The sequence below is a fragment of the Fusarium oxysporum genome, chromosome X (genome assembly GCF_013085055.1).
Source record: "Fusarium oxysporum Fo47 chromosome X, complete sequence".
Taxonomy (NCBI): Eukaryota; Fungi; Ascomycota; class Sordariomycetes; order Hypocreales; family Nectriaceae; genus Fusarium; species Fusarium oxysporum.
In genome coordinates this window covers 923,249-937,154 of record NC_072849.1, presented here as the reverse complement: position 1 = coordinate 937,154, position 13,906 = coordinate 923,249, and the positions used below count along the sequence as shown (strand labels likewise).

The 13,906-nt window shown below is 48.8% G+C and overlaps 7 protein-coding genes across 7 annotated transcripts; 5 read left to right on the top strand and 2 right to left on the bottom strand.

The window, feature by feature from the left end:
• Positions 1-292: 292 nt before the first annotated feature.
• Positions 293-1,711, top strand: FOBCDRAFT_323533 (pectin lyase fold/virulence factor). The gene is made up of 7 exons (XM_031191222.3): positions 293-645; positions 697-850; positions 900-1,020; positions 1,074-1,121; positions 1,170-1,261; positions 1,312-1,460; positions 1,510-1,711. The coding sequence occupies exons 1-7, from the start codon at positions 338-340 to the stop codon at positions 1,643-1,645; spliced, it is 1,008 nt and encodes a 335-aa protein (XP_031032453.2). The 5' UTR covers positions 293-337; the 3' UTR covers positions 1,646-1,711.
• Positions 1,712-1,717: 6 nt separating this feature from the next.
• On the bottom strand, positions 1,718-3,776 carry FOBCDRAFT_169187 (uncharacterized protein; the record flags this gene model as incomplete). Its single annotated transcript, XM_059608444.1, has 3 exons — positions 1,718-2,263; positions 2,347-3,440; positions 3,607-3,776. 3 exons carry the CDS (start codon positions 3,774-3,776, stop codon positions 1,773-1,775), a joined length of 1,755 nt encoding a protein of 584 aa, XP_059467935.1. The 3' UTR covers positions 1,718-1,772.
• A 260-nt stretch (positions 3,777-4,036) lies between these two features.
• FOBCDRAFT_145488 (putative amidoligase) lies at positions 4,037-5,043 on the top strand (the record flags this gene model as incomplete). The annotated part of the gene is made up of 3 exons (XM_031191220.2): positions 4,037-4,271; positions 4,321-4,847; positions 4,897-5,043. 3 exons carry the CDS (start codon positions 4,037-4,039, stop codon positions 5,041-5,043), a joined length of 909 nt encoding a protein of 302 aa, XP_031032451.1.
• Positions 5,044-5,741: 698 nt separating this feature from the next.
• Positions 5,742-6,699, bottom strand: FOBCDRAFT_207250 (uncharacterized protein; the record flags this gene model as incomplete). The annotated part of the gene is made up of 2 exons (XM_059609191.1): positions 5,742-5,789; positions 5,950-6,699. 2 exons carry the CDS (start codon positions 6,697-6,699, stop codon positions 5,742-5,744), a joined length of 798 nt encoding a protein of 265 aa, XP_059467934.1.
• Positions 6,700-7,404: 705 nt separating this feature from the next.
• FOBCDRAFT_207249 (putative amidoligase enzyme-domain-containing protein) lies at positions 7,405-8,686 on the top strand (the record flags this gene model as incomplete). The annotated part of the gene is made up of 4 exons (XM_031191218.2): positions 7,405-7,645; positions 7,702-8,264; positions 8,325-8,458; positions 8,506-8,686. The coding sequence occupies 4 exons, from the start codon at positions 7,405-7,407 to the stop codon at positions 8,684-8,686; spliced, it is 1,119 nt and encodes a 372-aa protein (XP_031032449.2).
• Positions 8,687-9,911: 1,225 nt separating this feature from the next.
• FOBCDRAFT_207248 (uncharacterized protein) lies at positions 9,912-11,482 on the top strand (the record flags this gene model as incomplete). The annotated part of the gene is made up of 3 exons (XM_031191217.3): positions 9,912-10,166; positions 10,222-10,618; positions 10,680-11,482. 3 exons carry the CDS (start codon positions 9,912-9,914, stop codon positions 11,480-11,482), a joined length of 1,455 nt encoding a protein of 484 aa, XP_031032448.3.
• Positions 11,483-12,613: 1,131 nt separating this feature from the next.
• On the top strand, positions 12,614-13,423 carry FOBCDRAFT_285258 (uncharacterized protein; the record flags this gene model as incomplete). Its single annotated transcript, XM_031191216.3, has 2 exons — positions 12,614-13,043; positions 13,098-13,423. The coding sequence occupies exons 1-2, from the start codon at positions 12,629-12,631 to the stop codon at positions 13,421-13,423; spliced, it is 741 nt and encodes a 246-aa protein (XP_031032447.2). The 5' UTR covers positions 12,614-12,628.
• Positions 13,424-13,906: the final 483 nt, after the last annotated feature.

Below are 13,906 nucleotides of genomic sequence, written 5' to 3'. Positions count from 1 at the left end.
TATTCAGACACTCCTTATTCGATAACTTACGGAGAAACAAAAAGCGGGAATGACTTTCAAACGATGCCAATACTCTTGCATAGCTATTTAACGGCAGAAAGTTGCCGAATGTTTGTCTTATGATCCGATCAGTTGCATTTTAAACTTGTTATTTCAGCCTGATATCGAACTGTGATTTTCCATGAATGGGATAAGCTTCTGGATAACCTTAGCTCAGCCAACTGGCAGTCAACTCCATCTGAAAAGACGATAACTGCCTGCCTTTATCTCCATACCCAGGTCATCATCATTCGTTGAAACCGTGCAGTCATACAGATTCTCTATTCTCATCATCAGCATGCCATTCCTCAAGGGCCTTGTCCACTTTGTCCAATTAGCACTTTTCCTCGGTCAAGGTCCATCTTCCGGTGAGGCAGCCAGCCTTCCAACCCGAGCGGACAATAGTCGCACTGTTGCCCCTGCGAATTGTATTGTGGTAAAACCTAGTGGTGCTAGTGCATCAGAGTTCACCAGTCTACAAGCTGCCGTCAACTCTATCGGTTCATCTACTAAGCCCGCGTGTATCTTCCTCGACTCGGGAACTTACAATGAGCGAGTGGAGATCAAGGTCAAAGCACCCTTGACCCTCTATGGGTCAACCACCGAGTAAGACAATATCCATTCGGAGACTTCGGATGCACTAACGCAGTGTCTCAGCACTGGAAGCTATAAGAAGAACACCGTCGTTATCCAGAATACTCTTGGGTCACAAGATGCGGGCTCTTTAGATGCAAGCTCAACCGTTAATCTTAGGTCCAATGATTTCGCCGCGTACAACATTGACTTCGTCAACGGGTATACAGCTGGACAGGTAAGTTTATCATATCATGCGAGTAGGAAACATGCTAAGCATAGGATAGGCTGTTGCCTTGACGGCAAATGGCAACAAAACCGGATTTTACGGCTGCTCTTTCAAGTCGTACCAGGATACTCTGTATGTCAAGGCTGGATGGATGTACTACTCCAACTGTTATATCGAGGGTAAGTATTCGTTCCTGGCCATTGAGGGTGACATTTCTGAGCGACAACTGTAGGCGCGGTTGATTACATCTTTGGCAACGGCCATGCATGGATAGGCGAATGTAAGTATACCAATATCCCCCCCACCGACCGTTTCTAACAATGCTCAGCCACTATTGCCTCTAATGGACCGGGCTACATCACTGCATCATCTCGGACCGAACCAACCGACACCTCACGTTATATCATCGATCACAGCACGGTAAGTGTTACATTACGTTACACTAATGACAATGACTTAATAAAATATAGATCACATCTACCGGCACCCAAGATCTGACCAACAAAGTCTACCTCGGACGTCCTTGGAGAGTCAACGCACGAGTGATGTACCAGTACAGCATTCTGACAAATGTCGTGAGACCAGAGGGCTACTCACCCATGGCCGAAGGCGCAACACCGTAAGTTAACAAGGAGATCCCCAAGGCGACCAAAGGCTAATTCTATTAGTGTCTTCCAAGAGTTCGAAAACACTGGTGCTGGTGCCGATACTTCGCAGAGAAAGTACTTCACCCCATCGGATAAAGCTCTGACGAAGCAGGATCTTTGGGGAGCTGATTTCAAGTGGTATGATGCGAGCTACTAGTGCTTGAGGTCTAGATATATGAGAGATAGGGAATAATACTACGCAAGAACACCCTCTTGGCTTGCTATCAATAAATTACTCGCCTGGAGTCGAAGGATCGACACTGGTGTTCCCATCTTTGTGATATCTAACGGCATTCCATGAGCTGTTTTGACTCCACCCATACCATCAACCAAGGCTCCTCTCCAGGTCTTGCGCTGCTGAGATGAAGATATGCGTCCTCTTCTAGCTTCCAGGTCAGATCACCTGGAGAGCCCTCCTTGACAACCACGACATCCGGTTCTTCACCTTCTTCCACCACTGGCTTAGTGTTCAGCGCACATAACTCTTTGAACTCTTTCATAGCAAGCTCATTAGCCATTTGAATCCCCTTGGATGCTGTGGCGACGCTGAAGCCAGAATTAGCCTCTGTACCCTTCTGTTTGACAATGACAACATAAATATTCTTCCCACTACCATCGATGACGGAATGGTTGACCTTGTCAACAGCTGCCAACAAGTCAATGTGGAACATGCAACTGGAGCCACCATTTTCGTCGCGGTTCTCTGTTCTGAGCTTCGATAGATCGATATGCCTAGACAGGTTACCCTCCTTGACCACAGGCTCCCTCGACAGTGCTACCAGAAAGTCAGATAGCCCAGGCATGCGGTGGCAACAAGGGCGACGAATACGTCAAACATGTGGTCGAGGTTGATCTTACCTTCTTGGTTCGTTTCTTCATTAATCTCCACGTCACTCGACCTTTCATCAGTCGGCGGATCTGAGACGTCCACCATGTTGCTCTCAGTTGGGGGCTTGTTGTTGACTTGCTCTTCAGCTGACTCCTTGCTGATGATGGCCTGAACCTTTGGCTCAGATTCAAGTTCCAGCAGCTTACTAGGCTGTTCGTGCTGAGTTGCTCCGACGTTTCTCTCGGATAAGTGCCAAATTTGCTGAGAGTCAAGAAACGGGACGATATATTTGTCCACAAATGACTTCGAGACCCCCAGTGATACTGCATCATTGACGGCGCTTTGCATCCTCGCGATGTACTCCTCTCTGATGGAGCCATCGGTAACGTAGTCCTCGCTAACATACACCAATGCTTTGACTTGCTCAGTACGTGCATGGCGTCCTGAAGTCTCCTCGCCGTCCATGTAGGACACAGGGCCAATATGAGGTGGTGCATTGAATCTCACTTTGCGATTGGCATTGTTGGGAAAGTGAGCACCATCACCGCTTATCGAGTCCCGGCGCTGCTCAAGTAGATGGGATAATCGACCAGTCTTGAAGTTCGCGTATTGCTGGTGAGGCTCGAAAGAAACTCTCATCAGATACTTCTGGTAGAAACCCTTTGACACTCCTTCGGAGCGATCCAGGGTTCTTTCGTCTTTGGGACCGATCATGTAAAGAAGACCCTCGACTGAGTGATCGCTTCCAGACTCAACGACGTTGGCCACCCCGCGCTCGTTGATCTGCCAACGATAAGAATCAAGAATGGCCTTCCCTTTGAAGACACTTCCGGGACAGCGATGGGCCATTTGAGCGAGGTGCAAGTTGCTCCCGTAGGCGAAGTACAGAGTGCTGGCTGCTCTGATCATCCTTGACCCGGGTGCGTCAACTGTGGCTGACTGGCCATAAGTTGGGCCCGACGGATTGAATGCATACATGACTCTTAGTTGTAAATACACAAAAGTTGTTTGGAGACGACGTGTCAGAACACGAGAGAAGAGGGAGAGTCTGGGAATTCCGATGGCGGGGCAGACCGGTCGCATGAATTCACAGCCTGATAAGGGAAAAAGAGCCTCAATTAGGCTGCACGTTAGTTACTGTACAATTCTGACTGTGAACATCAAGGTACAAGATTCATCCATATGCATCTGGCCTAAATTGTCACCACCCATGCCATTTCAAGCATTCAATGATACCCACGCGGCTCTAACAATAACAAAATCCATTTCACCGTTCCTCTAGGACCTACCAACAAGACTTGCACTTTATGCTCCCCCGGTTCGGCGGCTGATTAATGATACGATTGGTGATGATGACTGCATAATCGGTCTGATGGTGGCTGCCAATCAAGCTTGGTGAAATGGTACTCTGTGTTTCCCTGCCTGCCTGACTCTCATGTGAAATTGCACTTTGTGCCATTTTTTGTTTTCGATGTATCATGATGGAAAAAGGAATTCCGGACCGCCAGCCCAGGCCACCATCAATTATGATGGATGTAGACATCGTAAGCAATAGGGAACATGTCTCTTAGCTAGGTATCAAGCCTGGGAACAGGCGGCTGAGCCTTGCTAGAGAGAGGTGCAGTGTCAAATATTAAGCCATTAAACGGACGATGATGGCAGCTCGTGCATAGCATCTGTTGATAGTCTCCAAGTTACTACTTTTCGTCTCATCTAGTTATGGCTGATTATCATTTCGGTATCGAGATTGAAGTCATTGTCGGACCTCACAAGGTTCGGTCACCACTTAGCACTAAGCATGCTTTGTACTATGGCAAGCTGGCTGCATCCCTCCGAAAACGAGGCCTAAAGGCCAAGGCGGACGATTTACAACAAGGCTACACTAAGCGACCGGAACACTACGACAAATGGTGGATCACCAAGGACGGATCCCTTGGGTCCCATACCGACAAGAGTAAGAAGACCTATCCATCTTGATCAGAGTCCATGTTGACAAGATGTAGTTCCAATGGAGGCTGTTTCCCCGGTCCTCAGCTTGAGGGCAAATTGGGAACATGAAATTGATGTCTTCTGGACCGCAATGCGTGTTGTTTTCCACATGCCCGATCGATCGCTTCTCTGCGGGAGTCACATCCACGTATCCAAGGGCCTCAACCAGACCTTCAGTCTTCCTCAAGTCAAGAAGATCGCGTTTGGCGTCGTCTACTATGAGAATCTCATTTTACAGCTTCTCATGCGAGAACGAGCCAACAACCGATACTGCAAGCAGAATACTCTGAACTCAACACCGCTTATGCGCTGCAACGGCAACTATAACGCTATAGCGGAGCTCATCAAAAGTGCAAAGAGCACGACGGCTTTAAAGAATATTATGCAGAACGATAGGTACGTTCTGTGGAATTTCGACAACATCGTCCCCGGGAGCTCCGGAACAATTGAGTTCAGAGGTGGGAGGTGCCTCAGGGGAGAGATCAGAACGAAGCGATGGATTGCCTTCACGATTGCTCTGATCCAAGCTCTACTAAACATGGTAAGTTCTATCAAGGATCTTAATCACCTTCCACTACTAACTGCCTAAGAATAACATCGCGAATCCCAATGTTTCGACTCTAGAATCATGGACACCAGAGGGTCTTTACACTATGATCAAGAAAGCTGCCAGTCAGCTCTCTTTGAGAAATTCTTTGCCAGAAGACTGGAAGGTTCTGAATGAGTCACAGAGATGAGCCAGAAATATGGTCATTCATTTTTTCTTATCTTAGTTTCAGTTGAATTTCAATCAATTTGTTACCTTTAGTTCATCAGAGTTTGTAAACCAACGATACCTGATTCCAACATGTCCTCAACCTTCGGCAAGGCAGTTGATAGGCAGCTAAGTTTCGTAAGCTTGCTATATGAGCGACGTGTTTCTATTTTAGTCGATCTGTGCTGTTACTCTCATTTGGGTAGTCAGCTAATCTACAAACCATCTCGGTAAGACACCTAAGAAGGGATCCGACAAGAGGCAGCCTTATCATGCAGGCTCCACCGTTTTCAGCTGTCATGGCCTTGTAAAGCTGCTCGTGTGCTGATAACGATATTCAGGCTTGAGGAACCAATCTGACCGAGTCCCTACAGCTTTCAAGTTCAGGACCAGTCAGAATTGCACATTTAGCAGCCATCATTGACCGAGATTGGAAGGTGTTGCAGGCGCATCAGGCTGAGGACACTGTAGTCACCATGACTCCTTCGTACAAGTTACAATATCTATAGCTTATGGTTGATTTTAATGGACTTTAACTTTCCGAATGTATCCTCATGCCCAATCAGGACAACGAAATGAGGTCGTTACACGTTGAGGCTCAGACAATTGCATCAACTATGACTCAACAATCGAGCAGCCGCACTGCGCAGCCTGAGACTTGCCTTGCATGCGGCTGATCAGCTACCTCTTAATCTTTACATTGACAGGAGAAGTAGGGTTGAAAACGATCTATTATTGGAATATACATGCATACTAAATAAAACGGTTCAGGTGGGCAGAAGTGAATATGCACAAACAATGGGTCGGGCATGAGACAGCTCAATCACCACCCCCACGTCCAGGATGTTGATTGCGAAAATGGCCTTGAAAATCTCTGGGAAGTGCTTACACCTCGCCCCAAGGTTGAGGCGTGGCGCTGGAATGCAGTTCCCCATGCTCTGCGCTGCGGAGATGAGCTCCGACGTCTTCTTCGACGAGGATCCTCTGGGTCTGAACTGGCTCTGCGATGACCACTTTGACGAGTCGTCCTTCTTGTCTGATCCTCGCGTTGAGATCGTCTTGAGGCTGACCTCAATGGAATGGACGGTCGAACCGTGTTCTCGAAGAAGTCACTCGGGATACCCAAAGTGACAGCATCCCTTATGCCACAGTTCATGCGGTCAACGTATTCATCCCGTGCGGTACCCCACTGCGAGTAGCGGCTGCTGAGATAAACCAGGACGTTGCTTCTGATTTTGCCTTGCCGCTCGGGCTCATGGGATCGCGATCCTGACCGCACTGCGTTGACAGCCTTATCTAGCCCACCATCTTGGACAAGGTATCGTGTTGGAAGCTGGAGGTCTTCAACAGCTTCATGTAGCACGACACTATGATATGACTTGGTGTAAGCGCCGGAATGAACGCCTTCGTTTCTGTCGAGGCGAGCTTCATCGTCGACGCTTACTTGGTAGACCAGTCCGTGCACGTTGTATCCGCTGCAAGGAATCACATTCGCGAAGCCTCGACTGTTGATCTGCCATCGATGATCCAACAGAACCGCCCTGCCAACGTAGTAGCTTTCTGGGCAGCGGCTGGCCATTTGCTGCAGCCAAAGGTTACTACCATAGGCGAAGTAGAGTTGCGCCGGCAAGTCCGACATGGCGTGAATGTGCATGCAAAAACGCTATACCCCGGTCGAGTTGTACTGAGGGCTGATACCCAATGATTAAAAGAGTGAGGCTCTAGAGGTCTGGAGTTCTATGCGAGCTGCAGCGAAGGATCTCTGGGTTGGCAGTTGGAGCCTGACAATCGACAGTCAATAGTTTGCATTCGTTAGGCTGCGACGAGCGAGGGGCAATTTATGGTGGCTTTCTAGATGAGCTGATTAATTTCTTTGGTCACGCTTGCTGCCGTGCAACCTTGAGCGACGGTTGCGATACTCGCGTCGCCAAGTTTGTAATTCCTATCTGCGCGTCAAGCAGTCAAAGCCACGTCGAAGTGTGCATGGTGTTCCAGATCCGAAGCTGGAGGGTGCTCAGCTGTTACATTGTCAAATGTCCAATTACTACCATATCAGCCTCTCTTTATGCGGGCGTTTGCAATCATAAAGGTGTGGTAATACAAGGCGCTAAGAAGCTGGGATGATGGATAGGGATGCAACCCTCTCAGACAGTGCGAGCCTGATTGTGTACTCGGATAGATACTCACCAACCCGTAATCTGACTTGCGAGAGCAGAGCCTGATCCATTTTCATTGCCTCGTGCAATTTCTGAGGTTTCGACTGATATCTTGATTATGAACATGGCTTCCCCTGGTGCTTGCGATGGGCGACTCGGCCATCCTCAATTGCTTCACGTGAGCCACCATGTCTTCATTTGGTTCATACAACTTCGGGGTCGAATTGGAGCTCATTGCTGAGCCGAAAAGAGTACGACACCCTCTATTGCGTGCTGTCTACTACGAAGAATTGGCGACATCACTGAGATATGATGGCGCCGAAGCAGAAGCAGACAAGCTCAATCAGCGATATCGAAAACGTCCAGAACACTACGATAAGTGGTGGATTACAAAGGATGGATCGCTAGGGGATCCTGAGCATCCTTGCAGTGAGTCTCTTATATATTTGTTGTAATTGCATACTAATACTTGGACCTGCTCACAGTTCCGCTTGAGGCTGTCTCACCTATACTCTCCACTGATTACACTTGGGAGAACCAGGTGGATGTTTTCTGGAACTCATGGGACCGTGTATTCCATATGCCAGAATCATCTATTGCTTGCGGAAGCCATATTCATGTGTCACCATCACCAGAGATGGAATTTGACCTGAACCAGCTTCGCAATATTGCTTTTGGTATCGTCTACTATGAGCCTCTGGTCATTCGCCTGCTTCCATACCATCGACAGAACAACAAGTACTGCAGACCTAACACGCTACGATCTGGACCATTATATGACCTCATGTCAAGTTTCCACGAAGAAGCAGCACTCAGAGAACTATGGGACGCGCTCGGCGACGGCGTTGACGAAGAAGACATCAGAGACCTTATGCAATCTGGCCCGGAGCCGAAGCAGGAGAGATACGTCCTCTGGAATTTTGACAACATCTTCGGGGGAGGCTCCGGTAGCATCGAATTTCGAGGAGGCCCAGGTTTGAGAGGCCCGGTTAAGACGAAGAGGTGGATATCATTTGTTGTCTCTTTCATCCACATGTGCACAAATTTGGTAAGCTTCTCACCCAGCTCTTCATTCACGTGCTTCTACAGGCACTGACTTACATCACAGGATGTCGCATCATGGAGCCACTACACAAGACCAAGTATGGACAGATTCTGGAGAGATTTGCGTAGGTCTGCGCAAGCTGTCAGTGTTAAAGAGAACCTTCCATCCGACTGGAGAGTCATGGCAGGGCTGGTAAGGTAAGTATTCCTATCCCATTTCACGACCCGTGACTGACAATTTGCAGCGGCAATTCTTACGAAGAGTCTGTTCTTGATGATTTTAGCGACTCAGGCTACGGTGATGACTCATCTATCATGGGCAAATCTGACTCTGAATATTCCGACTCTGAGTATAGCGATGGGGAATATGAAGCCCTGCAGCAGGAGTTAATCCGGGAGAGAGAACATCGTTGCACAATTCTCTAGGTGGCTGTGCGATATCATGGCGGCGTTTTACAATTGGCAATAGAAAATGCTGACTGCATATCTGCGGCTGAGATGAGTACCAATCAGGATGAAACGGACTGATCGCAGTAGAATGCCGTTGGTTAGACTCATGGCATGCATATTCGGGCTTACCCTATCCAATACGATCAGTCTTGGCAATCAGGCTCTAAGATAAACAATTGATTGATAACAGTTCAGACACATTCTGCCATTCTGCAGGCTGTGTCGTTGGGCGACGAATGCAAGGAAACTGGGACCCTTGAGACTCGCGCTACATCATTACGCTTGGGACTCATCGCCTATTCCCTTCTCTATCTGTCCAAGAGATCTGGATGTGGGTTTGTGCTTAAGGATAAAAGAGGGTTCGGTCATCCGAAAATAGCGATGCATGGATGAAGTCCAGAAGCCGAGCTGGCCTAGCCGACAGCTTTAGTCTCAACGTGCATGTATATTTGGCCCCCAACAGCCCTTCTGATGTAGGTGATGATGATGGGGGCGAGACGCATCTTCAGTATTTTCCTTAACATTTGGCTGTGCAACAGAGCCTTGTCTTACCAACAGTTGGAATTGGGATATGTATCACGCCAATTGCTTTGGTAGAATGAGAACAACGGGACCTTCACAGGGTTCGCAACCTTCTCCATTGACAACAGGTTGACCATGGCTGACGAGACTTGATCACCTAGCCTTTATGGTGTTGCACAACGCACCGACCAACTGCGAGGTCTCATCATGATGCCTGCATAAGTGGCAACAGAAGCAATGATAGTCGCCTTTCAAGACACAGAAAACAGCCCCAACAGTTGTGTAACAAGACCCCAATTCAACAGGATTGGGGCTGAAGAGCCGCGCTTGAGCCTGTGTCTGTTCAAATAAGTCGGGAGTCAGTGTCGCCATCGTTGAGTTTTTGTGAGTGTGCCTCAGCTGCACCCCAGCCAGAGGGATGATCCCTCACCGGCATCAAGCTGCCTTATGCAAGTGTCCCGTCCGGTGCCGTGGCTTGGTAACATCACAACAGCCATATCACCTTGCAGACAATTGAGCTCCTGAGAGGCAAAATGAGGCACTCCGGTCCTGATATGGCTGTAAAACTGCTTCTTTCCATTTTAATGCTCCCATTCCTCCATCGCCTTGCCTCACCGCGTCAATGTTCGTTCATGCTCCTTTTTCTGAAACATTATCATTGTTCAACATGCAACTAACAATGCTTGCGTGGCTGGTGTTATTGGCGTGGGCTCAAACCAGCTACGGTTCTGCTCTGTATGCTTTCTTCACTGACCTCACCATACAAGTTGGCGCACAAGACCCTACCACGGGAAAGCTTCTCTATAGTGCCTGTAATAGTCATAATATCCCAGTTTTCCCCCTCGAAAAGCCGAATATCCTCGATACAAAAGAAACACCGCGCAATGGCACGGCGCTTACAGCCGTAGGCTGGGGGGACTGGCAATTTATCACTGTACGTCACCTCTCTCTCCAAACTGCTCGCTGCGTACAGCTCACGGCATATCCAGGCGCAAGTCTTCTGGCAGACTGAAGATAATACGATCGTGCAGGGGAAATACATCTGTAACATGACGACGGGAAAACTTGTACGCGACCGCGAGTTCCAGATCTCGGCGGCGGCTGGCGTCGACTCCATTCATAACGAAACGGGCCTCTCAATCGTCAACCTTGGAGGGAAAGATGGATATCGTCTGTTCTATCATGACGAGGACAGGAAAGTCAAGATGCTGTGGTATACTGATGATGATGGTTGGAACGATGGGGGCGCCATCTCACAGGATACTGCTGGAGGCATGGCGTTAGGGTCAACGATACATGACTTCAAGAACATTACTGTGCCTTTCCCGAAGAACTCTGAGAATATCGAGCTGTCCCGCCTGGATAAGTCTGGTCTCTGGACGTTAGGTACGCCCCATGACCCTGTCGCGCTGGTAGTACTGGAGAAGCAGTGGCTGACAAGTAATAGACGCGTTCCCGAACAAGTTCCTCGGACCCTATACTAACAACACACTGCCGACGGATATGTTTTGGAGTTTGGAAGACGAAGCCGACTTCTCTCTTCCTGCCTGGAACTCTTCCCTCGAAGCCATCGGCGCAGCAGTGGACCGAGACCGATCGCGAACACGGAGTATCTTCTATATCGGCGACGATAAGAAGATACACGAAGTCAAATCGACGAAGAGTGGTTGGCAGCTCGGCTCAAACCAAACAGAGCGCGCATGGCCTGTCGCCGATAACGCGAGCTCCGGTCTAGCCGTAGTCTCTCAACAGAGCGAAGGCAAAGCTTGGCTGTACTACTGGTCCAACGATACGATTATACAAGCATTCAAGGATTACGATGGCGACTGGGTTGATGCAGAAACATTGCCGCAAAAGATTCCGATCAATGGGACAGATGACAAGAAGCCCAAAGACAGACCAACACAAGAGGATGAGCCAGAGCCAGAGGGTTCTAAAGGCCTGAGCTCCGGGGCAAAGACTGGAATTGGTGCTGGGGTAGGCATTGGAGTCGGCGCGCTGCTGATAGGTGTTCTTGCCTGTCTATGGATGAAGCGACGCAGAGAACGCGCTCACCAAGAAAGGGTCTCGGGTATCGTGGAAGTAGGAGGAAGTCCTCTAGAGCCGCGATTGTCTGTTTTCAAGGAGGATTTGCCCAGAGAAGATGAACGTGTGGAACCATCAGAGATGGCCGGCCAAGGCCGACCAGCTGAGCTGAGCCACCACGATTCAGTGGTTTACGAGTTGCCAGAGCATCATGCGAGAGGATAGCGGGTGGGCATCGGATTGAATGAGCAAAGGCGTAATGATAAGATTGTCAATTTCAATATGAGCATAAATAGCAGTTAATTTGATCAGCCTACCTATTGTGAAGAAATGGGCGCAGACTGTAAGGTTGATCTCAGAATAACTTTGTGAATCTCAAGCTCGTCGTAGGGGCAGTCTCACCGGTTCTCGCGCCGTGCCGGAAGTCGGTATGTACGTGGGCTCCAGCAATGTCTTCCAGTGGTTCAGTAGCCTATCAAATTAGCCAATTTAGCCAATCAGCCCTACTGCCCCCGACACCCCGGTCAAAGTAAGCCGCTGTATTGATTGAGCATCCTGCGTCTGGACCAGACTGGACCGGCCGGGCCTCAAGTTCTGGCCTGTTCTCCCCAATGCAATCTGAGAAGTATTGGAGAATGCGTTATTCTCCGCGGAAAAAAAAAGAAGGAGAGAACTGGCAGGCGAACAAGTCCTTAGCTAGAGGTAAAGGTGCTCAAGCCAGGTCATGGCCACTATCGATCATCACATTCCCGCGACCGCCTGCCAACACCAAATGGTTATCTCGAGAGCCAGCAGGGAATCAATGCCAAAAGAAAAAAAGCAGTAGCGCCAACGGTAGGTCCGAGCAAAGGGGGATTTACCGCCAGCCACTTTGGCTTCTCAGCCAGCCACTGGGTCGGATTTTGACCAGGGTAATTTGGAGCTATTGATTTCCCGGGGAGCGGCCCGTACCATTCACCAAATCATAACCAAAAAGGAGCAAGTCCGCTGACAGACCCGACCAATTGATACATGAGTGATCAGTTTTGGAACGGGTAATCTGAAGAGAGAATGCTGGGCAAAAGCCACAGCTGATCCCCGGATACACTATTGAATGCTGAGGCTGACTGTTCCCCAGGCTTTTCTCAGCTTGTGAGTCTATTGACCGGATCACCTCCCAAAATGGCAAACGTCAAGGCGCAAGACACAGGCTATATCTATAGTTTCAGCCGCTTGAGACGGATCGGGGAAGATGTAAATTTTAACGTATCGATCATTGGAACGTTGGATTGGAATGGGAGAGGCGGCGTCCCCTCAAATTGCCATATAAAAGTACAGAGCATGGTACCCCAGTGGTGTTTGTAAACCTGCCTAATACTCTGAACCGTCACCATGATCTTCAAATCTTTGCTCCTCTCATCTCTTTTGGCCACTGGCCTCGCTTTATACATACCTCATGAGGACATCACGAGCAAAGAATGCGATTGCTCTGGAGAGCATGTTCGTGAGAACAAGAAGCTCAAGCATATTTACATCTGCGGCGATGAACGTCTTGGGCCTACAGACCTCCCCACGAACCTCCCTCTTAGCACATATGTTGCAGGCTATGACCGTTTCGGAGGCTTGACTCCCAACGAATTTCTGGAGAAGTGGTGGAATAACACTGCCAGGCCCGATGGTAAAAAGCCAGTTGGCTGGAAGTATCCGTTGAAGAACGGGTTTGAGTTGGACGACGATGAACGGCCTATCAAGGCAAACGTAAATCTTGCGCCAGGAACGCTGGTCGACAGATTCGGAGAACCTACAGGTAAACTATATGTTGCGCCCTACTCCGATATTGAACACTAACATGTTACGAAAGGACGATATCTCTCTCCTGCTACAGCCCCCTTTTCACAAAGAGCTCTCCACCCTGGGAATCTTATCACTGGGGAGAACAAAGAATTCCCCAACAACTATCACGTGTACAAGGTGACTAAATCATTTACCGTTCAGGCAGGACCTATCAGGCCATGGTTTGGTCAGCCAGGCTACGGCGTGCAGTTCTTCCTCGGTGTTGGCATCACGGTGAAAGACTACCTGGACAACGGAAGTCTACAATGGGTTAACGCATCAGCATTGGTTAGGGAGGCAAAGCACTGCGCACTGAGTGGAGGAGATACTGATTTAGAGTCAGAAGAGCTCTAGATGACTAGCTGGACGAGAATTATAAATCACCATGAAACAGCTAGAACTGGAAGTAGCCAAGATACGCCTGTTCCAATTTCTTGTTTGAGATTCCCAATATTCGACATCATGATAATCCCTATAACGTTTTATACTGGCAAATGATTCATGTCAGCTATCACTAGCTCTCTATCTCTGCTTCAAAGAATTGAAATTGTTGATGGTTGACAATTAGAGGCACCATGAGCCCCTGGATTCTTTTATCTCCATTCTCTGGTAATAGGACCGCCTAGTCCCGCCGTCGTTCATCATGTTTGCGTTCCTAACTGTGCCTATAGAGGCTCGGGACTGGTGTACTCCCAGTGCTCTGTCAGACTGGTATCTAAGTGATACATCCTTCCGATCGAAGATTCATCAGAAGCGAGGGCTTCATCGTCGGTCTGTCGCCTATTGTCACATTTATCGCAGTAAATATTACTCATCGAGGTGACAGTGCCGCAAAGC

Excerpts from the sequence above, each read along its gene's own strand:
- FOBCDRAFT_323533 (XM_031191222.3), top strand. The coding sequence starts at position 338 with ATGCCATTCCTCAAGGGCCTTGTCCACTTTGTCCAATTAGCACTTTTC. Across the intron at positions 851-899 it reads ACGGGTATACAGCTGGACAG|GCTGTTGCCTTGACGGCAAA; the intron begins GTAAGTTTATCA and ends AGCATAGGATAG. Across the intron at positions 1,461-1,509 it reads ATGGCCGAAGGCGCAACACC|TGTCTTCCAAGAGTTCGAAA; the intron begins GTAAGTTAACAA and ends TAATTCTATTAG.